Here is a 25740-nt window from a genome sequence, read left to right on the forward strand (position 1 = left end):
ACAATCATGTGCAACTGAGAGGGAAAGTGGAATAAGGCTGAGGATGTTTGGGAAGTAAGAAAGTAGAAGTTAAACAGGTTAACCTATCTGAGGGGACTTAGGCAGAGGGGTGTGATGTTCTGGGATACTCAGCAATAGCTGAAACAGTGCATTTCTGAGGTTCAGAAGGATGGCCACATCGTTAAAGGTGTTGGAGTTTTGGCAGAAGCTGCAGAATTAGCATCAGATGGGCATCTGAGAGGGATGCCATAAGTAAGTGAGACACCATTGTCAGTGATTAAACTTGATTAGTGCTGGAGAGAGCACTCTCAGGCTAGCAAGAGGGATTGCTCGAATAGGGAGCAGTTGTTGATATACTTGCAAGGAATGATAGAAAAGAGCTTACTTTGAATGGAAAGGATCGAACCTCACAGTTATTGAACAAATCCATGTCTATTGGGAAGGTCTCAATGACACCAGATAGAGAGGCAAGACAGTTTTTTAAATGTGAAAGATGCTTTTTGTCTCCATAACAACCCAGCATCAAAATTACTGAATCTAAAATCACATTTCAAAGCATTTTACATTTTATTTCAAAAGATGAAAACATTTTTGGAATTTTATGAAATTTTTGTCTCAAATTTGAAGGAGAAATTACAGTACCCTGTCAACTCATGTTCTCAGCAGTGAACTTGCTGTAAATGAAAAACTTCACATTGATAAATGTTGATTAAATCTCAACCAGCAGTTGTTATATTGCCATTTAGGATGCCAGTGCTCACTCAGTGTTAACATTTCACCTGAGTGTTAAAATTCTCCTGCAGACACTTCAGACAAAAATGAGACAGCACTGCACGAAGAAGAGGAGTCAAATCACAGTAGAGTTGGAGGGGGATCTCCTGGTTATTTCTTTTTTTTCTTTTTTTTGGTGTGTGCAGATATCGGACACAGTGAAAAACAACAAGTCTTTAAATCTTTATTTATATTCCACTAGCAGGAAGAAAGGAAACACCCGAGTGGCCAGTGACAAGCAGTGCCCTTCACAGCAGTCTTGCTTTTCTTCAGCTTGACATAAAAGATCATATACTTGTAATAAACAAAAGATATTATCCCACCAACCAGTACCTAATGCAGATTATATGGTCATTATTCACAGGTTCACTACCATTTTCTGTATATTTAAATGATACCTACACTCGAAAAGCACTTAACTGACTTTGTTGTGCTTTGGGATGTTTTGTTAAAAAAAATTCTTGGGACACAGGGAAATGTGGCTGGATACAGAATTGGCTGGCCCATAGAAGACAGAGGGTAGTAGTAGATGGAAAGTATTCAGCCTGGAGCTCAGTGACCAGCAGTGTTCCTTAGGGATCTGTTCTGGGACCTCTGCTCTTTGTGACCTTTTTTTATGTGACTTGGATGAGGAAGTGGAAGGGTGGGTTAGTCAGTTTGCAAATGACAGAAAGGTTGGTGGAGTGATGGATAGTGTGGAGGGCTGTTGTATGTTACAACAGAATGTTGACAGGATGCAGAACTGGACTGAGAAGTGGCAGATGGAGTTCAACCTGGAAAAGTGTGAAGTGATTCATTTTGGAAGGTCGAATTTGAATGCAGATTATAGGGTTAAAGGCAGGACTCTTGGCACTGAGGAGGAGCAGAGGGATCTTTCCCTCAAAATTACCACACAAGCTGGTAGGGTTGTTAAGAAGTATACGGTGTGTTGGCTTTCATTAGCAGGAGTTTAAGAGCTGCAGTTATGCTTAATAGAGCGCTGGTTAGACCACACTTGGAATATTGTTTTCAGTTCTGGTCGCTTCATGATAGGACGTGGAAGTTTTTGGGAGGGTGCAGAGGAGATTTACCAGGATGCTGCCTGGATTAGACGGCATGTCTTATGAAGAGAAGTTGAGGGAGCTAAAGCTTTTCTCATTGGAGTGATGAACAGGATGATGAGAGGCATCGGTAGAATGAATAGTCAGAGACTTTTTCCCAGGGCAGAAATGGCTACCACAAGAGGGCAGAATTTTAAGGTGATTGGAGGACGGTTTAGGGGAGATGTCAGAGGTCGGTTCTTTACACAGAGAGTGGTGGGTGTGTGGAATGCACTGCCAGCATTGCTAGTAGAGTCAGATACATTAGGGACATTTAAGTGACTCTTGGATGGGCACATGGATGATAGTAAAATGTAGCTATACAGGTTAGTATGATCTTAGAGTAGGATAAAAGGTCAGCACAACATCAAGGGTCGAAGGGCCTGACTGCTCTATGCTGGGATATGTCATCACTCTGTAGGCCTACATTTATTGTCCTCTTGAACTACTGCAGTCCATGTCCTATGGGTAATCCTACAATGCTGTTAGGAAGCAACTCCCAAGATTTTGCTCCTGCAACAGTGAAGAGCAGCAACACATTTCCAAATTTTTTTTGTTTTATTTCAAAAATATACTTTATTCATAAAATATTTTGATTATCTGTACAATTGGTCACGCCATACGTACATAAACATTCCATTTCTTTGCATGCAGAGATTGAGTAATCATTCATATATACAAATCTGTACATTTACTATCCATGTATTTAGCTGGGGGGTCAGCAGAGCCCACTTACTGTGTGGGCCCCCTGTTCTTTGGCAGGCAGACGTTACATGGTGGTCTTTCCCCACCGTGCCTTGGCAGCAGCTGCCCCAAGCTTCTACGCGTCCCTCAACACATAGTTCTGGACCTTGGAATGTGCCAGTCCGCTACACTCAGTCGAGGTCAGCTCCTTCAGCGGAAGATCAACAGGTTTTGGACAGACCAAAGAGCGTCTTTGACTGAGTTGATGATCCTCCAGGCACAGTTGATGTTCGTCTCAGTGTGCGTCCCGGGGAACAGACCGTAGAGCACGGAGTCCCGCATCACGGAGCTGCTCAGAATGAACCTCAACAAACACCACTGCGTTCGTCTGTAGACTTCCTTTGCGTAGGCACATTCCAGAAGGTGGTGTGTGGCAGTCTTGTCCCCTCCACAGCCGCTTCGAGGGCAGCGTGCGGTGTGGCAGAGAGTCTGGATGTGCATAAAGGATCTCACAGGCAGACCCCTTCTCACCACCAGCCAAGCCATGTCTTGATGCTTGTTGGAAAGTTCTGGCAATGAGGCATTCTGCCAAATTACATTTCCAAATCAAGATAGTGTTTAGCTTGGAGGGGAACTTGCTGGTGTTCTCATTTACCGGCTGCCCTTATAGCCAGAGTATTTACAGGGCAAGCCCATTTCAGTAGTGGTGGCATTCTCAAGATCTGCTGCTCTTGTCCTTCTAGCTGGTAGACATTGTGAATTTGAAAGGTACTATTGATGGAACATTAGTGAGTTGCTGCAGTGGGGTGTTATAGATAGTATGCATTGGTTATAGAGGGAGTGAACATTTAAGCTGGTAAATGGCGTTCTAGTCAAGCTGGTTGCTTTGGCATGGATGATATCGAGTTCTTTGAGCACTGGAGGTACAGTCATCCAGGCAAAAGTGGAGCATTCGATTATACTCCTGACTTAGATCTTGTAGAAAGTGGAAAGGCTTTGGCAAGTCATGAGGTATGTTACTCACCTCAGAATTCCCAGCTGCTGACCTGCTCTTGCAGCCCCAGTACTTATGCAATGAATCCAAATCAGGTTTAGATCAATGGCAGCCCCAAGTAGTTGCTAGTCAGGGATTGATGGTGATGCTACTGCCATTGGTTGTCAAAAAGATCGTTAGATTCACTTGTTCTCTGATAAATGTCACTTGCCACTTCTGATCTCAAGCCTCGATTTTGTCCAGGTCTTGCTGGGTTTGAATACAGCCTGCTTTAGTATCTGAAGAGTTACAAATGGTGCTGAATATTATTTAATCATCAGTGAGTAGTCTCACCTCTGATCTTATGATGGAGGGAAGAACTCCTAGGTTAGATTATCTTGAGACCTAAGACTGTGAAAAGCAGCATATAAAGATAAATTATTAAGCACATTTTTCCATGGCGTCATCTTTATGGAATCACAGAGATTGATTATGGACTATTTTGTGTACTAAATGTGTTGCTGCTAAGATTTAGTTTGAGATCCAGTGAAGATTCTGGAGTGGATTTGAACACCACTGCAAAAAGGATTTTAATCTAACTTAACCTGCTGCCTAATTCTTGGAACTGAGTTTTGTTACCATGTAACAATAAATATAACACTGAAAATAGAAACATGAAAGTCGACCAGATGATTGAATGCTTTTCATTACACTTTATTTAGGCACATTGATGCACTACAATAAAACAAACATGCAGAAGAGCCAGTTTAATGTTAATTGTTAACATCATGTTATATTTATATTTATCAATATATCTAAACTGATCTACTATCTAATTCAACAAATAAATTGCACGCTGTAAAATGCCCACTGCTATTAGTTGCTTGGAGCTGATCATGACATTTTATTTGGTCAACCTCCTGACTGACTGGAACCCTTCTTATTTTTCATCCCTAAGAAGCTGCACAATTTTGTCAGCATTAGGTCAACTATTTCTTCTTCTTCAGAAGCCTGAAAACAAAAAGAGAAAAAATGTTCCTGGCTATACTCAAACATTTTCCAAAAAACACCCATTCTTTTGAAAAATTGAATTATGTTGGATAAAAGGCCCAGAGACAGGACATTCAATTCAGCAGATCCATGTTGGTATTTACAATATACTCAAACCTTTTCCCATCTTCTGTCATCCAGATCTACCAAAATAACCGTCTGCTCCACTTTCCCTCAATTTTTCTTAGTTGAATTGCAGTAGGTTGATTAAACTGCAGTCATGGGTTACTTGTCTAGTTTTTAATACTGTAAATACATCCATACAATTTTCTTCAAGCATTCCATGTGGAAGCAAGTTTAATATTCTCACCAATGCTTGGTTCAATATGTTTCTTCTAAATTTCCTGACTGGAATTATTGGTGAATATCTTATACTGATGGCCTCTCATGTTTAGTCACGGCTTATTAAGGTGTGGCATGAGAGACAAAAAAACTGCAGACGCTGGAATCCAAGGTAGACAAGCAGGAGGTTGGGAGAACACAGAAAGCCAGGCAGTATCAGGAGGTGGAAAAGTTGACATTTCAGGTATAATCCGTTTTAAGTCAACTTCTCCACTTCCTGATGCTAATTAAAGTGTGGGGCTGTTTTACTCGACTAGCTGCTTTTGTCTTGCCCATTAATTTCATAAACCTTGCTATTTGTTAAATTGCTAAGTTCTCCTGTTGAAATATAGGTTGATTGTTTGGAAAGCTCTGTTCTCAATAATCCTCCTGCTTGGGTACACAAATCTTAAATGCTTCCCAAGCAAGTATTCTGCCAAGATTGAACTTAGTGGCTAAATGTAATTAGATTTTGGCATAAAAACTTGCTGAAGTTCGGGTTGGGGGTTGATGCCATCGGGTGGAGGTCTGGTTATTTAGATTGGTGCACATTGCATCTTCCAAGTTAAGTGGGATATCAGGCGTGTCTTTAATATTGTTCATGAATAACTGACCAGCTTATCACTACCTGTATAAACACTTGTGTGAAGTGCAGTGTACAATCAGTGCATTACTGAAGCTGAGTCCTTAAGAAAAGGAGGAAAAATGGGCAAAACAAATCCTGACTGGAACTTAATCAACCGATGGCAATTTAGCCAAAAAAAGAACTATAAAGAAAGAGTAAAAAAACAATTTATTGGATAATTGAGGTTATTTTTTATATCTTAAAATAACACCATATCTTTGTATAATTGAAGAATAGAGGTGAATGAATTAAGCTAAAGCATTGCAAACCTTGTAATTCTTCTGCTCCTCACTAAAAGCCACGAGTATAACAGAAATGAAGAGATTCAGGACAACAAATGTCATAAAGATGATGCAGGATCCAATCAGAAATGAACCCAGGATTGGGTTGTAGTCCAATACCTGTTCAGGTGAAGGCAAAAATGTGTTGAATACTAAATAAAAGTCTTTCATAAATATGTTAAGCTTACACTTCAAAACAACTGTTTGTGAAATGGTCAAGATTCAGGTCTTTCAGCAAACACGGATCATGTCTGAGGGTCCAATTGGACAAAACAGAACCTCACAAACAGCACTCTTATTTTCAGTTCAACTGTCAAATCATTTGTAACGTGGAGATAACTGTTGATAATATTAGTGGGCACTCAACAGAATAACTTGAAGATATGAATCCAGAGCCAAACTGATGTGAAAGTTTCTGAAGAAGGGTCACTGGACTCAGATTTCTCTCCACGGGTGCTGCCTGACCTGCTGAGTTTTGCCAGCACTTTCTGTTTTTGACTTTTTTTTTCTGATTTCCAGCATCCACAGTTCTTTTGGTTTTTAATGTAAAAGGTTATTGTGTTGAAGTGAGAGCAACTATAACTGTAGTACATAAGGATATTTATCACCCAAGTGTAAAATGGTGACAGTTAAACTGTTTTCTTAAACAAGTTGTTTGAATATTATTAGAACTATAAAGGTGGAAATTAAAAGGTGCAGTAATACTTGTCACATTTGAATTGTAATTTTCACTTTTTAGCAATAAAACTGCGATAATTTAACTCTGCAGTTATATACCAACTCTGAATTACAAGGCAACAATAACCCCTTTTGGGAGTACAAAGTTAAAAATCACACAACACTAGGTTATAGTCCAACAGGTTTAATTGGAAGCACACTAGCTTTCGGAGCGACGCTCCTTCATCAGGTGTTGTGTGATTTTTAACTTTGTACACCCTAGTCCAACACCAGCATCTCCAAATCATGACCCCTTTTGGGAGAGCATTCTGATTAGTTGAACTTTACATTAGATAACATATGGTGTTAAACAAAGATTTTAAAATGCCAGAAAGCATAACGCGGAGTCAGATTTAAAAAGTTTTTAGCAGAATTATTGTCAATTCTTATACTGAAGCAAAATGTATTTTTAAACTCTTTCAAGAGGCTAGATGATCACAGTAAACTCTGATTCAAAAATGTACTACCAAAAGAGATGAATGTGCATGCACAGAGTTGTGTAATCATCATCAGTACATTTTACAATTAGAGTACCTCAATGTACTACTGTAGATTTTGTTATTTGCACATGGTAGAATGTGGGCCCTGAAATGCGGTTGACGCACACCTTGTACATTTAGGATTGTTTTAGGATTTAGGGCCAGATTTTCAAAACATGGTCAGGTTCCAGACACCTGGATAATTTCCAGGTTCCGATTGTATGCTATAGATTTGTTGATATTAAGCAATATTCATCTCCTATTCAGGCAAGACAGAAGTGGTTCCCAATTTTTAATGCAAAAAGTGTAACAAGAAGATAGGAACTGTCTGCACAACACAAACAGCAAAGGCAAGTTACAGCCATTATGGGCCCTCTGAAAGCCAGTAGCATCAAACTTTATGTAAGTGTCCATCTGGTCAAATGAGAGGCAATGTGCAAGATACTGCGGGTTCCAGTTACCTCTTTGTGCATAAAAATAAGCCACGTCCTCACGTTGAACTCAACAGCCATGCAAATCTTGTAACAGACTTGGAGTTTGCCGAGTTTACAATTGAAAATTGCCCTCTCACCTTGCCCAGCCCATTAATGAGCTCCTCAAGGAGTTTATTGTCTCATAACTAAATGTGAGTTGGTTCCCTGTCAATTCCCCACTCCAACCTTTTGAGAATTGGAGCATGACCCAGAGGTATCAGAATCCAAAACCCCACTCTGGGAAAATGTTTTTCAAATCCCACTCGGATCAGATAGTGACACTGTTAGCAATTGAAACTCTGTACCCCAGACCCCAGACCAAGATCAAAACAGTTACTTTTTATACACGATCTTCTTTTGTTTACACAACACAATGCTGTAGCACATATGCTTTATTGTGTTAAACATGGATTGGACTAGCTAGATGGATTCATTTTCTTCTCATTGACGCCTTAGATTTGTATTCAACATAGTAAATAAAGGTGATGTGTTGGTAAAAGCAGTTGCAGAAAATCTAATAAAAGCAGTAGTGCTCAGTAATAGCAGCTCTGGCAGCATCTTTGTGTCAATCAGATTTGGTTCAGGCCAGTCCAAACTATACTCTATTTCATCAATATTACCTAAAGAACGCCCTAAAAACTAATCACTTAATGTTATCATGGTGTAACATGATGTTACAACATGAGGAATGGCCTTACTTACCATCGCCAGTTGGTGAAGATCCAGATTTCTCAATAGAAGTGCATGCTGTCACATGAGCTGGGATAAAACCATGAAGATTTTCTTTAAAACCAGAAGTGCTTTTGCAAGTGAGGGCTTCTCCTGAGGTCCCCAGTATTATAAATGCCATTCTTCAGCCAATTTGAATGACTCCATGTGATATCAAGAAACAACTTAAAGGCTGTGAGCCCCTACAACATTACAGCAATAGCTCTACAGATGTGTTCTCCAGAACTAACTACACCACTGACCAAACTGTTCAAATAGCTAGAATACTGGCATCTATACAGCAATATGAAGCATTGCCCCAAGTGTATCCTGCCACAAGAAATAGAGCAAATCTAATCAGGTCAATTATTGTATTATCATTCCACTCTCAATCATCAGAAAAAATACTGCTCTAACAACATTCAACAAACTGAAAGACACCGACCTAACACTTTCAATATTTACTCCATCCACCACAATGTATGGTGGCAGCAGTATGTTTAATCTACAAGATGCACTGCAGTGACTCTCCAACAGCACCTTCCAACCCCACAACTACTACCACCTAGAAGGACAAAGGTAGCAGATGCATGAGAACATCATCATTTTCAAGTTATCTTCCAAGATTCACACAATTCTAACTTGGAACGATATTGCTATTCCTTTAGTGTTACAGGATCAAAATCCTGGAAGTCCCTCCCTACATCCCAATGACATGGATAAAATAAATAGACATAGTCTTTTCCCTGGGGTGGGGGAGTCCAGAACTAGAGGGCATAGGTTTAGGGTGAGAGGGGAAAAATATAAAAGAAACCTAAGGGGCAACTTTTTCACTCAGAGGGTGATACGTTTATGGAATGAGCTGCTAGAGGAAGTGGTGGAGGCTGATACAATTACAACATTTAAAAGGCATCTGGATGGGTATGTGAATAGGAAGGGTTTGGAGGGATATGGGCTAGGTGCTGGCAGGTGGGACTAGATTTGGTTGGGATATCTGGTCGGCATGGACGAGTTGGACTGGAGAGTCTGTTTCATGCTGTACATCTCTATTACTCTACAACTGTAGCAGTCAAGAAGGCTGCTCACTGCCATTTTCTCCATCGCAAATAAGGATGGCCAATAAATGTTGGCCTAGTCAGTGGTGGCAACATGACATGAATAAACAAAAAATAGCGTACAAAAAAATCTATTCCAGCAACATCTCTAGTGAGAGTGGTAATAAACTGTGAATCCTATTGAAACAAATTTAAATGAATCAGCTACAGATTAGATAAGATTCTAGCTATTGTTCTTATCAGAGATATTACTATAACGAGCTTCTGCTTTCCTTACCTCTTCATAGTTGAAGATCCCCAATTGAAGACTCACCATTGTTTCTGCAGCATCAAATATAGTCTTGTAAGAGGACATGCTCCAACCAAACATTATATTTGTCTGTAGAAAAGAGATACGGTTGAATTAACATGGCATGGTGGCTCAGTGGTTAGCACTGCTGCCTCACAGCGCCAGGGACCTGGATTCAATTCCAGCCTCAGGTGATTGTGTGGTGTTTGCACATCTTCTCTGTGTCTACGTGGGTTTCCTCCCACAACCTAAAGATGTGCAGATCAGGTAAACTGGCCATGCTAAGTTACCAATAGTATTATGGGGATGGGTGTGTTACTCTTTGGAGTGTTGATGTGGTCTTGTTGGGCCAAATGGCCTGTTTCCACACTGTAGGGAATCTTTTGTGGGTGGCACGGTGGCACAGTGGTTAGCACTGCCGCCTCACAGCGCCAGAGACCTGGGTTCAATTCCTGCCTCAGGCGACTGACTGTGTGGAGTTTGCACATTCTCCCCGTGTCTGCGTGGGTTTCTTCCGGGTGCTCCGGTTTCCTCCCACAGTCCAAAAATGTGCAGGTCAGGTGAATTGGCCATGCTAAATTGCCCATAGTGTTAGCTAAGGGGTAAATGTAGGGGTATGGGTGGGTTGCGCTTCGGCGGGTCGGTGTGGACTTGTTGGGCCGAAGGGCCTGTTTCCACACTGTAAGTAATCTAATCTAATTATTGGTGTTACATAACTGAAAATGATCAAATTTGAAAGTCCAAGGGATCCTGAAAACTAAGTCTGTTCTCACATCATTAACAGGACACTGGAATAAGTCTATTAAACACCTGAAAAATATTATTAAAATTATATTACATAAACAAGATCCTTTTGCATCTTAAATTTATGCAACCAGATGGCTAATATATAAATGAACATTTTACCAATCGCACCTTCAGAGTTATCGACATTTCTTCCTCTCTGGGTTCATGTTGCCTCTTTTCCTCTCTAAATGTATCCTTCCTGTAATCACAGTCGACAACTCTCCCCCCTCCCCCATTGTCCCTGCACCCTGCACCATCACATATGGCCTCTCTGCTCCAGCCATGACTATCCCATTTAGAGACTTCCTTCTATGGTTATCCTACCTCGCTGATCACCTTACCAGTTCCATTTTCTTGTGTCTCTACTCTGGGAAAAACTCTCTCTGAAATCAGTTACATAACACTTAGAAATTCCAACTGCCCACTCAATTGGCTCAGCTTCCTTCATGATGTTGCTTCAAGTTGCTAATCTGCTCAATCTTTCATCTTTAGCATTCTTAACCTGATTGAAATCATGAATGTTTCATCATATGTACCTATAAATATAGAGTTTCTCAGACTCTATATTTAGCCAATGCCAATCAATGAGTTGAAGAATAATGGATGAACAGGGTTTACATAGAATTACACAGAATGAGACCCTCAGTCTAACTTGACTATAACATTCATGATTCACCCAATACCTTTCTCGGGCTGCCAAACCCCTTCATCTCACTTGATCAGCATATCCTTTGATTTCTCACTCTCTGATAAACCTAGCTCGATTCTCCTTCACACCATTCACCTCAGCTCCTCCATTAGGACCACACCCTCACCATTCTCTCAGTAAGGAAGTTTCTGCTGAATTCCTTTTGATGCACAATGAGAAATGAGCAGCAGAGTTCTGAATGAGCTAACATTTCTGGAGGATGGAAGGTGTTCCAATCAAGACTCTCAAGAAACACAACCCAGAGGATATCATTTGAAATTAATACAAATTAAAGTTAAAATGGATTATGAAATGAAATAATCAAAGAATTATAAATGCTTGTAATAATCTAAATTAGCAGAAAAATTCTGCATACATCACATAATTCAATTAGTCTTGGGTTGTAAGTGCATACTTTTAAAGAATAAGCTGAGGGAACACTGTACTTGTTAAACTTCAAATTAAAAATGAATGGGAATACATGATATAAAATAAAGTAATTACGTACTGCAATAGAATAGGCAAGAAACATGATCAAAATGACAGTCAGAAAGCCTGAGATGTCACCCCATGCTCTTCGTAAAGTCGAGGTGATCATGTTGAGCTTGGGATTAATGCGCAGCAGATGCCAAAGTTTGATGGTTGCTAGGAGAACCAGGAAGGCAATCAGGTAACCCATGATTGCATCTGCAATTGCAGTCTCGTAGAAACTTACAAACCTGTAAGAAACATCGCAAAATGCAGGTTAAATATCTCCTCAATAACAATATTTGTCAGTACAAATGTCCTTTAGGCACCTTTCATTATTTCAGTAATGGATATGCAAACAGATTGTTTCTCTTGGTGGTTAGAGAATGATTTCCTTCGTGGTAAGGATGCAAAATTTCTATTTTATAGCCTTTATTTCTTTTCCCTTATCCTCACTTAGGAAAGATTGGAAGAAATCAATGACCATTTTTAGGAACACTGGCAAAATAAAAAAAAATTAAAATAAATTGTGCTTGAGATACTCAGCAAATCTGGCAGCGTCTGCGGAGGGAGAAGTGAAACACTGATTCTTGCATTTTTCTGGCTCAGACTGAATTGTGTCAGGATCTTTGGACTGATTGTCACCATGAGATCTAGTGAATTTTCTTGCAGCACCTTACCAAAGTTGACTCATTAACTACCAACCACATCCTTATGAAGTCTGTCTTGGCTGGTTCTGGCCCCACCTTACTGTATTCCCAGAACAACTTCCCATCAATGGATGTCCATCTAAAGACTGGTGTCTCATGTGGCCATGACATCTTTAAAAAGCCACAGTGCACCCAGAGAAGTTGGTGTGAATGAGTTGGTCAGCAATATCCATGAGAGTGACACTGAAGTAGGGGGGAAATACATTAGGATGGCCAGGGATTAGGGATCCCTCAGGCATATTTTCTGTACATTGCATGGACTGTGCCCAACTCCTTTTGATTGGTTATTGCAGAACCACAGGACTTACCATAACCTACTGCAGAGGTATGAACCCCCCTGACCAGATGCCTGACTGTGGTCAATCTCTTGGACTGGGATGGAAGGCTGCTCTTGACTGACTGTGCCAGGATCCCCATGGCAGATTGATGCTTCCATGAACCTCTGTGAAGGCTAGCCTCCCTAAGACTGAGCAATAGCTGTCTGCTTGGCACATGCAGCATTTTTGCTATGTAAGCTGCTGGCACCTGGTGAGGGCATAATATTGACATAGCACACTGCATACAGCAAGACATACACCCCGTTAATATGTTAAGGTTGTTTCACCCAGTGGAAGAATCTTGGACCAGAGGGCATAACCTCAGAATAAGGGGTTACACATTTAAGACAAACATGAGGAGAGATTTGTTCTCCCAAAGGGTAGTGAAACTGTGGAGTTCTTTACCACAGACGGTTGTTGGGGCTGGGTCCTTAGCATATTCAAGGCTGAGGTAGACTGATTTTTAATCAGTGAGAGTTACTGTCCGTCCTCCCATGTGACATCAATCCATCCAATAGAGTGAAGTGGCAATGTTCACAAGTCATTATCATTTCTAATGGTGTATAGGTTCATAGAGAAATAATCAACAGTTGCTACGAGAAAATCATGTGTTCAGAATGTATAATAATGAAAATGTTTTGCTTTTATATGGATACAAAATTATGGCGTACTCTTTTTTGTGATTGTGATAGTGCTCAATGTCCCGATTTCCCAAAATGGTTCTCTTTATAAATACAGAAAGCGTGCTCCAACTGATCATTATAATGGCTGTCTCCAAAAGGTTCCATTTGCTTTTGAAATAATTCCACTTCTGCTGCCTCAATAGTTTTCCCTAGGAAAAACAGGCAAAATCAGTCATAAATAAAAAGGACAACATTACGCAAGCCAGAAGTTTCAAATACCACTGGAAACCTGGAAATACACAAGCAGTCAGTCAGCTTCAGTAAAAACAAAGCATGGGTTATGAGAATATAAGAGCAAGTAAATAATGTTGGAGATGTACAGAGCATTGGTCCAGCTACAACTGGAGTGCTAGACACAGGAGTTTCACTAGAATGTTGCTTGGGATGGAGAAATTGAGCTCAAAGGAGACACTAGGTAGATTTGGATTATTTTCTTTAGAGCAGAGAAGACGGAGGTGGGGGTGGGGTCATGACTGAGGTGTTTAAGATCATGAGGGGTATGGACTGAATGAATACAGAGCATCTGTTCCCCTCGGTTGAGGGGCAATCATGAGAAGGCATGATTTAGGGTAAGGGTCAGGAGATTCTATGGGGATATGAGAAAAAAAATGGTTTCATTCAGCAGGTGTTGGGAATCACTGCCGGGGAAGCTAGTGGAGGCTGGAAACCTTACAACCTTTAAAATATATTTGGATGAGGATTTCAAATATCATAACATTCACGGAAATGGGACTAATGCAGCAAATTGGGATTCACGCACGTTTAATGGTAGTTATGTTGGTGCAGACTTGATGGGCCAAAGGGCTTTTTCTACACTGTAGGAATCTATGAATCTATGGTATTTTGGGCAACAATCCTTTATCAAAACTAAACTCAATGTATTCAACTCAATTGTATTCCCAGAGCACCTTTGTATTTGGACTCAGATTACTCAGTCTACTCAATCTTATACTGCTATCCTGTTCAGCATGAAATACTGCGATATGTGGGTCATTGGATGAGAAACCTAAAAATACAAGCTTCCTTAATGTTCTGCAGTTTTAACATGCAGGACTTGATTTAAATATTTTCTGCATGTTTCCCATCCTCTAGCCAGTCTGATTGTTAAGGGAACTGCCTAACAATGGGAGCGCATAGTGTCATACAGCATGGAAACAGACCCTTTGACCCAAATTATTCATGCTGACCAGGTTTCCTTAACTGAACTAGTCCCATTGGCCTGCATTTGGCCCATAAACTGTACATCTAAACCTTTCCTATTCATGTACCTGTTCAAATGTCTTTGAAATGCTGTAATCGTGCCTGTCTTCACCACCTCCTCTGACAACTTTTTTCCATATACGCACCACCCTCCGTGTGAAAAAGCTGCCTGTCAGGTCCCTTTTAAATCTTTCCCCTCTCACCTTAAACTTATGCCCTCTAGTTTTGGACTCCTCTGACCTGGGAAAGAGTCTTTGACTTTTCACTTTATTTATGCTCCTCATGATTTTATAAACCCCTGTAATGTCACATCTCAGCCCCCTATGCTCCAGGGAAAAAAGTCCTAACCTATCCTTGTAACTCAAACCAGTAGCAGAAAGACAGCAGAAAGGAAGAGATTGCAGTCAGGAGCCGAATAACAGGATGGGAAAGGTCGCTAACAATTCTGTTTACAAGGTTGGAAGATATTGGTTGGGGGTTTTGATTCAAGTGGGGAGCCCATCTTTATCAGGGTGAAGGAGGAGGTGGGTTGAAAACTGATTGTTGTCTAGAGAGAACATATGGTGGTGGGATCAGATCATGAGGACAAGGGATGAAGCAATAAGGTCATGGTAAAGAAGTTTCTTGGGTGGTCTTCAAGCCTGGAGGGAACACTACTCGTCCTCCTAGGAGAGAAATATAGACAGTGCAGAAAGAGGCCATTCAAACATTGAATCTAAACCTCCAAAGAGTATCTGACCTAGATCAAGCACTGCCACCCTAATCCCACATTTTACCATGCTAAACCAGCTAGCCTGCACATCCCTGGACACTATGGACAGTTTAGCATAGCCAATCCACCTAACCTGCATACAACAGAAACCCACACAGACAGGGGGAGAACATGCCAGCTCCATACAGACAGTTACCCAAGGCTGGAATCAAACCTGGGTCCCTGGCGCTGTGAGGCAGCAGTACAACTAATGCCCTATTCATCTCCCCCATCTCCTTATACCTGATGGCTTTCCCAGGACCTGGCAATTCTGACAGCCACCAGTTTAAAATCAAGGAATACAGCATCCTTAAAAGGTTTCAATGACTCTTCACTTCCTGCTAGCAGATTGTCTATCTGCTTATTTTCCCAACTCCATTAAAATTGGAAGTGGGCCATGCATTAATTATATAAAATATGGATTATTAGTCTTGAAAAGCTCAGCTAAATTAAAAGCCATGGAATTTGAGCAGAGAGAATCCAGGGGTTGTTTAAAATGGCCACCAAACTCATTTGGACATCTAAAGGAATATTTCATTGCACTACCTCGACAAAGTTATGCAAGAAATAATTACCTGGACATTATAATTCATATTCTGGAACATAAGACTCACAATTATATCTTTAGTTGTATCTCTATGGGGACAACTCACCTGCAGACATTGCTAGTACAAAGACTTAAAACCTGAATCATGCTACAGATGGAGAAGGGCGAAACTGCCCTCTTACATTTCAAGAAGGGCCAGGAGTCCAAAGTGTTAAACAACAGCAGGAACGTTATTAATGTATTCACTTAGCAGTCAGCAAGGTTTAGCTGAGCTGTTGACCTCCAAATCATTATTATGTCACATGATTGGATACTTAAAGTGATAGTCCAACATAAGCAAATACACATCCCTACCCCCAACTATATCAAAAAAGTACAGGGAAACTCTGTCAATAGACCACCAAAGCTCTTTGTGGAAATAAATTATCCCCATTTTGAGCCAACAACGAGGTTTTTATTCATCAAAGCCCATCACATTTTCAGGAAATGATTAGATTAGATTCCCTATAGTGTGGAAACAGGCCCTTCAGCCCAACAAGTCCACACCAACCCTTCAAAGAGTAACCCATCCAGACCCACTTCCCTCTGACTAATGCACCTAACAAGATGGGCAATTTAGCATGGCCAATTCACCTGACCTGCACATCTTTGGACTATGGGAGGAAACCGGAGCACCCGCAGGAAACCCACGCAAACACAGGGGGAATGTGCAAACTCCACACAGACAGTTGCCCAAGGCTGGAATTGAACCTGGGACCCTGCTGCTGTGAGGCAGCAATGCTAACCATTGAGCCACAGTGCAATAATGTCAATAAATGCAAAATACTGTCACAGAGACTGTCACAAACAGATTCACCTAAATCACATTTTGGAAACATATACCGGAGCCAATACTTCAAGGAGATCAAGTCACATAATTAAAGAAAAGTTAAAACAATAGTTTAAATGAATTTAAAAAAAGAGCTTTGGGGCTGGAATTTATTGTACAGTAACAAACTAGATTGGGTATTTGGGTCAAGTAGAGGTGGCTTGGAGGGTAGACAGGTCCCACTGGTAGAGAGCACACCTTGCTAGGAGGCTGATACGGCCAGACAGATGGTGCTGGGACAGCATTATTGGCCAGGGGGTAGAGAAGTCCCCAATGGATTAGGAACACTTTACTGTTGGGAGTATCCAGGGGTACACAATCTGTTAAGTGTCAGATCAAAGTTTTAAAGGGGACACTGCAGGTTCCCTTATTGAGAAATACAAGGCAGACAGACAAGGGCTGACAGAGCAAATGAAGAAGAGTGGTTGGGATCCATCCCAGACATTAGCACAACAGATAAGCAGAAACAGAATAAAACTAAAAAGATAGGAGTAATGTTAGTAACCAATTAGCAGGCCTAACTGAACAAGTGAGTGCCTCCATTAGTAAGGTGGAGAAAAGACCAGGAACAAGTTAAAGAGCTGGAAGACAGAATACAAGAGTTAGAGCAGGGAACAATGTAAATTACTGCAACCACTCCAAAAGGACACACAGAAGTAGCGTACTGGGAAAAGCATGGATACCTCCAAACACCACCTGGAACACTGCGGAACCGCGGGAATCTCGAGGTCAGCAGAGCTGACAACCAGCTGCCCCCATTCATGAGGGTAAGGGAGGGAGGAATTTACATGCCCGCAGTAAAGGAGAGATACTAGGGGACTCAGGAACTGCTGTATCAATCACAAACCTACCCTTACCCCACACAAACAAAATGATTCACTTAGCCAGGATAGGAGGGGATAAAACACCAGCTGACCTAAGTGAAACTACTCTTGTAGAAATAAATAATATACATCTCATGAGATTTTAATGTATGCCAAAATAACGAGGGCACCATAATGGGCAATGATCTCATGAAAGAATATAACATTTTAATTGACTGTGCAAAAGGGAAATTGATTTGGCCCAGGCAGAACAGTCGGAAGACTGAGATAAGGAAACTTACAAGTCACCTTGAAACTATTAAAGTGGCTACAGTCACTAATAGGGACTGGAGCCTTGAAAAGGGGGGAATTAGGAGCCATCTGCGCCTCCATCCCTGGACCATTGCAGGAACAAAGCTCGATGTAGATCTAGTTAACATAGACTTGACAAGGGTTCCCGGACCAGAGCATAAGCCCCACCGGCAATACCCAATAAAACCCGAAGCAGGGAAAGCAGCTGTAAAGATAATGCAAGGACTAATGAAACAGGGAATCCTGAAAGAAACCGTAAGTACAACTAACTCCCCAATGTGGCCAGTAATAAAGCCTGATGGGAGCTCGAGGCTCACCATTGATTATACTGGACAAGGATTACCAACAAGCCCTACTATTCTTCACAGGTTAATGAGCAACATCCTAAAGAGAGTAGGTTTACCAGAGGATAGCACTGCCCTCCAATATGTAGATGATATCCTAATTGCCTCAGAGTACGAGTCTGGACACCAGGAAGCTTTAGGGCTAGCATTGCGGTAATTGGCAACTACAGGGTTAAAAGTCAGCCCCACAAAGGCACAGATTGGCAAAACACAAGTCCTGTACCTGGCACACCTCATATCCCAGGGACTGAAAGAATTGCCCAGCAACCGCAAGAAGGCAATCCAACAGAAGCCATGACCCGCCACGGTCAGGGGACAGGTGGAGCTTCATACCAGAGTTTGCAAAATTGGCTGAACCAATCCAGAGACTATTTAAAGGAGGCAAGCCTGCCTTGGAACCTGTAATTTGTGGGCCAGAACAGGAGGAGGCATACAGCCAGCTTAAGACTCAACTCATATCAGCTCTCCCAGCTAGAGCTGCTGAACCCCAGCAAGGATTTTCATATCCACTGTAGTAATGAAGGAGAATTTTATTCCGCAGTGGTCACCCAAGATCACAGTAGCAGGAGAAGGCCTGTATGGTACAACTCAACTGCAGAAGGGCCAGTAGTGCATAACAGTCTTAGACTGTGCTGCTTTGGCCGTTAGGGTCAGCGAGCCCATAGTAATGACAGGGAATGTCATTCTCTACAATAAACTCACCCTAGTAGAAATGCTAGCACAGGGAAACGGAGGGCTGTTTCCAATATGAGAAGGGCAAAATGGGAGGCAGTTCTTTTACTCCCAAGTTTGTCCATGGTAATAGTCAGGGATATGGGAGAAAATCCTATGGAGGAAATTCCAGACACAGGGGAACTGCACAACTGTGGAGATATAGATGGGGATGAGGATAGGTGGCGAGTAAAAGATACCCCCATAGACATAGTCGAGGAGAACCTCTTCATGGACGGGTCACGAAAATACATAGCAGGGTGCCCCCCCCCAACAGGATGGCCTGTGGTAAATGATAAATTTGGAACAGTTCTGTCCAGCAGGATTGATGGAAGTCAGTCTGCCCAGGTAGCAGAACTGGTAGCACTCGCTAAAGCACAGGAACTAGCGAAAGGAAAAAGCGTGAATATATATACAGATAGTAAATATACCTTCAGTATAATCCATGACAACATAGTGGCATGGGGCACAAGAGGGTTCACCACCACAGGGGGAATCGCCTATCAGACACCAGTTAAGAATTCAGGCACTATTGCATGCTAGTGAACAGCCAAAAGAGGCTGCAGTAATAAAAATAAAGGCCCATCAAAAGGAGCCAGCAAAGGGATCCCGATGAAGTGGCTGCGGCGACGGTGAATGCGGAGGCTGCATGGTTGGTGGTGGCTATTGTCCGTGCGGCGGTGGGGGCGGAAGTAACGTTACCGTTCGCCATGACGGTGGTGGCTGCAGCGGCCGCATGGGCAATGGCACCTGAGCGGTTCCGGAGGTTGCGAGAAGGTTCAGGAACGGCCGAAGAATCTGGAGTGTGGGGGTGAGTACATGAAAGTCTTTTGTACTTACTTTCTTTGATGTTCGATATGGCTAGGAAAAAGCGTTTGTTCAGTGTATGAATTCTTCTGAGGATGAAGAATAGCAAAGGTCCTTTGCAGGTCTGGGAGAGTGTTGTCCTGAGCTGGGGCAGAGCTGACTGCAGGGAGTGTAGGTAGCGAGCGTGGAGCGGAGGATCCAGAGGGAGGTCTGTTGCTGGAGGTTTCGGATTTGTTGCAGGTATTGGTTGTCCTGGTTGAGTCCAAACTGTGTTGGTCTGAATGTAGTCCGGAGTCCATGCGGGGTCAGTTGGTTCCATAGGCAGGTGCTGAGGAAGGAGATGTGGTTGTGGTAGCGAGATGTGGCCAGGTACTGCTGCAGATGCATGGTTTGTACACATCATAACCCAGGGAGACCCATAAAGGTTAGGATGGGGTACCAGCCCAGACCTAGGGAACCCTAGGAACACCTTCAGATAGATTTTACAGGACCACTATCACTGTCCTCTGGGAAAACGTACTGCCTGGTCATCATCGATGAGTTCACCTGGTAGGTAGAAGCATTCCCGACCACCTCCATGTGGTGAGGGAGCGGCGGTGAAGGAGGCCCAGGACCTCCATGTGGTGAGAGAGCGACCGAACATTTCAACTCCCCCTCCCACTCTGCCGAGGACATGGAGGTCCTGGGCCTCCTTCACTGCCGCTCCCTCACCACCAGACGCCTGGAGGAAGAATGCCTCATCTTCCGCCTTGGAACACCTCAACCCCAGGGCATCAATGTGGACTTCAACAGTTTCCTCATTTCCACTTCCCCCACCTCACCCTAGTTCTAAGCTTCCAGCTCAGCACTATCCCCATGACTTGTCTGGACTTGTCCTACCTGCCTATCTCCTTTTCCACCTATCCACTCCACCCTCTCCTCCCTGACCTATCACCTTCATCCCCTCCCCCACTCACCCATTGTACTCAATGCTACTTTCTCCCCACCCCCACCCTCCTCTAGCTTACCTCTCCACGCTTCAGGCTCACTGCTTTTATTCCTGATGAAGGGCTTTTGCCCGAAACATCGATTTCGAAGCTCCTTGGATGCTGCCTGAACTGTTGTGCTCTTCCAGCACCACTAATCCAGAAATTTCTCATTCCCTATCACCCCAGAGCTCAGGGATGGTAAGAGAGAATGAACAGAACACTGAAAAATGCTTTAGCAAAGGCTATGGAAGCCTCATGCAGAACATGGGCTGATGTGCTGCCGGCCATGCTGATGAAATCTAGAGCCTCTATGAATCAGGCAACCGGGCTAACACCATATGAATTAATGACCGGGCGAGCAATGCAATTGTCACAGACAATAATCACAGGTGGCACCAATGTGGCTCCACTAAATGACAGAATTCGGTGATATGTTATAGAATTAAGTGCCCAATTGAAAGGGATGCAGAAATCCGTAATTGACAAATAGGACAGAAAGGGCAAGGCAGGGGAACTCGAAGTCAGGTGATTCTCTGTGTGGAGTTTGCACATTCTCCCCGTGTCGGCGTGGGTTTACTCCAGGTGCTCCGGTTTCCTCCCACAATCTAAAAATGTGCAGGTTAGGTGAATTGGCCATGCTAAATTGCCCGTAGTGTTAGGTGAAGAGGTAAATGGGTCTGGGTGGGTTGCGCTTCAGCGGATCGGTGTGGACTTGTTGGGCTGAAGGGCCTGTTTCCACACTGTAAGTACTCTAATCTAGTCTTCCCTGAGGTGCCAGCAGCAGAAAGCTGCGTCTGAGTTCGAGCACTGCCCGACAAACCAGGCTTTGCCCCAAAATGGAATCGGCCATATGACGTGGTAATAAGTGGGAGCACCTGTGCCTGCCTGGACATTAAAGGGAAAGGCACATGGTAGCATTGGACCCAACTAAAGCCATTTAAAGACTCCTGTGACCAAACTAATGTGATTGACCATTCTCCAGGTGCAAACAGCAAAGGCAGACGTGACGATCATCCCAGGAAGAGTACCGAAAATGCAACAGAACAAGCCACACAGGAGCATGACTGCACCTCCTGACAAAGAGAGACATTTTACTGATAACTTTATCTTTACCTACAAGATGTATATGTTTGCATGTATTTCATTGTATTTAGGTGTTACAATTGTCTCAAGCATACCAGGTTTTGAGGATAACCTCTTCTGTAAAACCCACCTAAGTTTGCATGGGAACTGAATTGTCTGCTACCCATTGGTGCAATCAGTAGAATCCCTACTTGTGGCCACCCTGGTGTGGACACCTCATGACCTGTATGAGTGGACACCTCGGGAGTCCCATGTAAAGGACAGATAGGGAAATACAAGCAGGGACTCCAAGGGAGGTGAGTGCAGCTGGACAGGACCACCAGCCCATGGAAGAGAAGACCCATTCAAAACCCAGTAACTACCCACTCTGCTTCACAGGACAGTGATGGGGGTGCGTTTATGCCCTGGTTCCCAAAAATGACTCATGCGTCCAGACTCAGTGCACTTATCAGCACTGTATGGTCACGAGGGGACAGTTTACCTGCACCTGCAGCAAGCAGGCGTGCTTAAATGTGACCGTGGGCAGACAATTCATATATGATCAATGCAGTGGCACCCATGTTATACCCGTTCGATACTTAACAGTAAGAGGGATCAGGGGCGACATGGGTGTACAGACAAACAGAAGGATAGAACAATGTCGGTTATCGAGCAGTGATAGGATTTGTTTTCCTATTTAGAGAGACTTACGTGACAGACACTCCAAACCTGTTTGCAGGAGGGACAATTGTGTCCCTTACAGTACCATGCCCCAGTGGGGGACATTTTCAGAGAAGGACAGTGACCCGCGCCATCAGTCAAGAGTTTTACGCTGACTGGCAGACTCCCACCACTTTGGGGTCATCTCTGGGATATGGATTCCTGTGATCTCTATCTTTGGGAGGCATAGCAGGGGTCGTTAGCGCCAAAAACCAAAATTATCTTGTATGTGGCCTGACTATCCTAGGCAATAGCACCTCGAAAGCTCTGGCAGCAATTAACACAGAGCTGGCTGAACTCAGACTCTACACACAGCAGACACGTTATGTGGTGGATTATCAATTAGCACAGCAAGGGGAGTTTGCACAATTATTGGTGACAATTGCATTACTCATGTAATTGATGCCTCTTATAATATTACAGAAGCCATCAAAAATATCCAAGACCAGCTGGACAGTTTTCGACAGGGAGCCACAATTACAGACAGCTGGCTAAATTGGTTGCTAGGTAAATCATGGGGACCCTATTTGGCACATTGGGTAGTTTTCCTCATTGCACTCATGCTTGTATTCTGTGTGGGCCTTGGGTGTTTAAAGCTCTGCTGCACGATGGTACTGACAAGGACTGTGCCAGCAGCAAGTGTCACCATGGAAGAGCCCTCAACGAAATTGGCACTCCATGATACCCATCGGGAGGAGGAGCTCCTACAGATGACCTACCTCTACATGTAAATTGGGTGATCTGCAGGAGATCTCCAAAGTCGTCTCCTTGACCAAAAAGGGGGAGTGAATAGGGAGATGACACGGGGCAGGGTGACACTCGGCACACGGACACACAAGATGGCCGCTGAGCCATCAGTTGGCCAACTTGATACATAAGATGGTTGCCAGATCACAACATGAAGAGAAACAGCAGAGCAGATACAGACACTGCCTGAGGCCACCAGAATGCGAGCACAATGCACTTGATTAGTTTAAGGTGGGTGGGGGAGAGGATACACATGAGTAACAAACACTGCCCGCTGAAGTGTCTGGGTCCAGCCAACACCTCTTATAGAAATGCTAACAACTTGCTACAGACTCAATATGAAATGTTAATAGCCAGGGCTGCAGTAATCATCCTTCTCAGGACGAGCGATTAGCACCCATTACTACAGCAATGGATTTTAGTGCAGGTATTGAAACTGACATTGATTACACTGGAACTGACAATGACTGCACGGAAATTAACAAAGGCTGCACTGGGACTGACAAAGACTGTATTGAAACTATCAATGATTCGGTAATGATTACTGTAAACAAACCATGTATAACGTCAATAATCCCATCACCGACCTATTGTATCACAAGATATATAAAAATCTCTCGACATGTTCTCCTGATCGAGAGAAGACTCGCAGTTGACATCTGTGCTGCTGGTGTTATTTCTCTCCCTGGAGCTCCGGTATTGCCTTGTGCAATAAACTCTGTCATTGAACCCCGACTCTGACTCTGAAACTGGTGATTTTCCCCACAATAGTGTGATTACATTTTTGAGTACAATTTCTCTGAATAATGGAAATTCATCACTGATTGTGTAGCTGGCATTAATGTTTCCTTGCATGTAGATTTACCTGAATCACCATGTAGTAGATGAGGAAGAGGAAATATGCCACTTCAGCTGCAACAACAAAAATGTGCAGCCCATTTGTGTACTGATAGAGACGGATACTCTGAAGAGTAGAATGTGTAAAGAAGGCACCTGCAAAGTAGAATGGAAAATCAGTGCATTGCTTGACTGGCCTCATACTTAATAACATGCAAAGGATTTCAGACATGAGCTTAGATGCTTGTCTCTATTTATAATATCTATTCTGGAAATTGCAAAAAGCTCACTTGCCAGAATAAGTCACCATGTTTGCTCACTAAAGGCCAGAGAATATATCCCCAAATCCAGTGATTAAATTAACTGCATATTTGGGTAGGCTGATAACAGTTGCAAAAATACATCAGTGGCAGCTTTCCCTCACAAAATTCATCACATATTAAGTTTAGTCCCACCTCTTCCACATTGAAAGCAGAACATTGATTTTGAATCCAACTAGTTTCAATCAGGAGAGGAAACTGATCTTTATTGAAATTGACAAAATAGTTTAAGTACGTGTAGAAGTGTGAGCAACTCAGCTTTAACTCGAATCTTTCATCAAAACAACTTTCCCAAGTGATTTTATGATATAAATATTTAGCTTGTTACTGTTGTATCCTGCTGTCATGTCTTACGTTTTCACCAAACCAACATGTGGAAAGGATGAAGTTATGTAAAGGATATCTATTTACAGTGTGTCAAGTTGTTTATGTTTCCCAGGGGTCCACTTTTTGAAATCACAAGCTTTCAGAGTGCTGCTCCTTCATCAGGTGAAGTGTGACACAGATCACTTTACCTGATGATCAAGCAGTACTCTAAAAGCTCATGATTTCAAATAAACCTATTGGACTATAATCTGGTGTTGTGTAATATCTGACTTTCTCAACCCCAGTCCAAAACTGGCACCTCCACATCTTGATTGAGGTACAAAGTTAAAAATCACGCAACACCAGGTTATAGTCCAACAGGTTTAATTGGAAGTAGATTTGGGAACTGCATCCTTGCCTTGTTCCTGAGAATGGAAGGCATTGGCAAATCACTACTGACTAAAACAAAACTGCCAAAGAAATGGCTCAGTATGAAGCATTGGCAGACACTGTACCAAAGGCCTGCCAGAGTACACAAGATATGATAAAATAATTCCCATATTGATCATGGACCAAGCCCAGGCTGACTCTCCCAATTTCTGAAGAGTGATTTGTAGTAGCTAGTATCTGTCACAACTCTAAACACATCCATAAACAGTGGGCCATTCTCCAAAGACCTACTTTATTCATTAAAGATCCTATTATTTGTCCCACTGGGATACGACTTGTATGTCTGGGGGGGGGGGGGGGGGGGGGTGGAGCTAAATGCTAAAACGATCTCATCCTGATACCAGAACACTGGATCCATTAGGTCATTACTGCTAATGAAAGTCAGTGGCTGAAGCTTTATATATATTAGTGTTGTTGGTAACAGGGATATACAACACTCTGAATCTTTTTTTTTGTAAATAAGGGCATAAGCAGAAGTTGCAGATGGAGACAACTGTAAGTTTATGGCCAATTTATACAGTAGTGGCACTGTGAACATTTGATGCTGATAAATGTTCAAAAGGATAACAGGGCCTTAATAATATGAGGCTTTTCATCTTACCTATAGCATTACTTTCTAATATCAATGTAGCAATACAAAAAAGATTCACATTTGCATTATAGACTGTGAATTCCACAAAAATGGCTCTGGTGTAGGTATCCAGCCAGGTGTTGTCAAATAGATATTTGAGAACTCTGTAAATTAAAAGAGAATAATGCATGTCATTGAATACATCACGAAGGGCACTGGTTATTTAAATAATTCACTCAGTCACCTCGGCAACTATCAG

At 42.5% G+C, this 25740-nt stretch overlaps 1 protein-coding gene across 1 annotated transcript in view; it reads right to left on the reverse strand.

Annotated features, from left to right (window-relative positions):
- Nucleotides 1–4274: 4274 nt before the first annotated feature.
- Nucleotides 4275–25740, reverse strand: part of LOC140496344 (polycystin-1-like protein 2) — a 136392-nt gene continuing 114926 nt past the window's right edge. The window contains exons 37-43 of the mRNA XM_072595961.1: nt 25512–25645; nt 23863–23990; nt 13146–13306; nt 11488–11698; nt 9494–9595; nt 5773–5904; nt 4275–4518 (exon numbers count right to left, since the gene is read on the reverse strand). Of these exons, the coding sequence (XP_072452062.1) occupies nt 4420–4518; nt 5773–5904; nt 9494–9595; nt 11488–11698; nt 13146–13306; nt 23863–23990; nt 25512–25645 (967 nt within the window). The 3' untranslated portion in view covers nt 4275–4419. The remainder of the gene's footprint in view (nt 4519–5772; nt 5905–9493; nt 9596–11487; nt 11699–13145; nt 13307–23862; nt 23991–25511; nt 25646–25740) is intronic.

This window comes from Chiloscyllium punctatum, chromosome 26 (genome assembly GCF_047496795.1).
Source record: "Chiloscyllium punctatum isolate Juve2018m chromosome 26, sChiPun1.3, whole genome shotgun sequence".
NCBI lineage: Eukaryota > Metazoa > Chordata > Chondrichthyes > Orectolobiformes > Hemiscylliidae > Chiloscyllium > Chiloscyllium punctatum.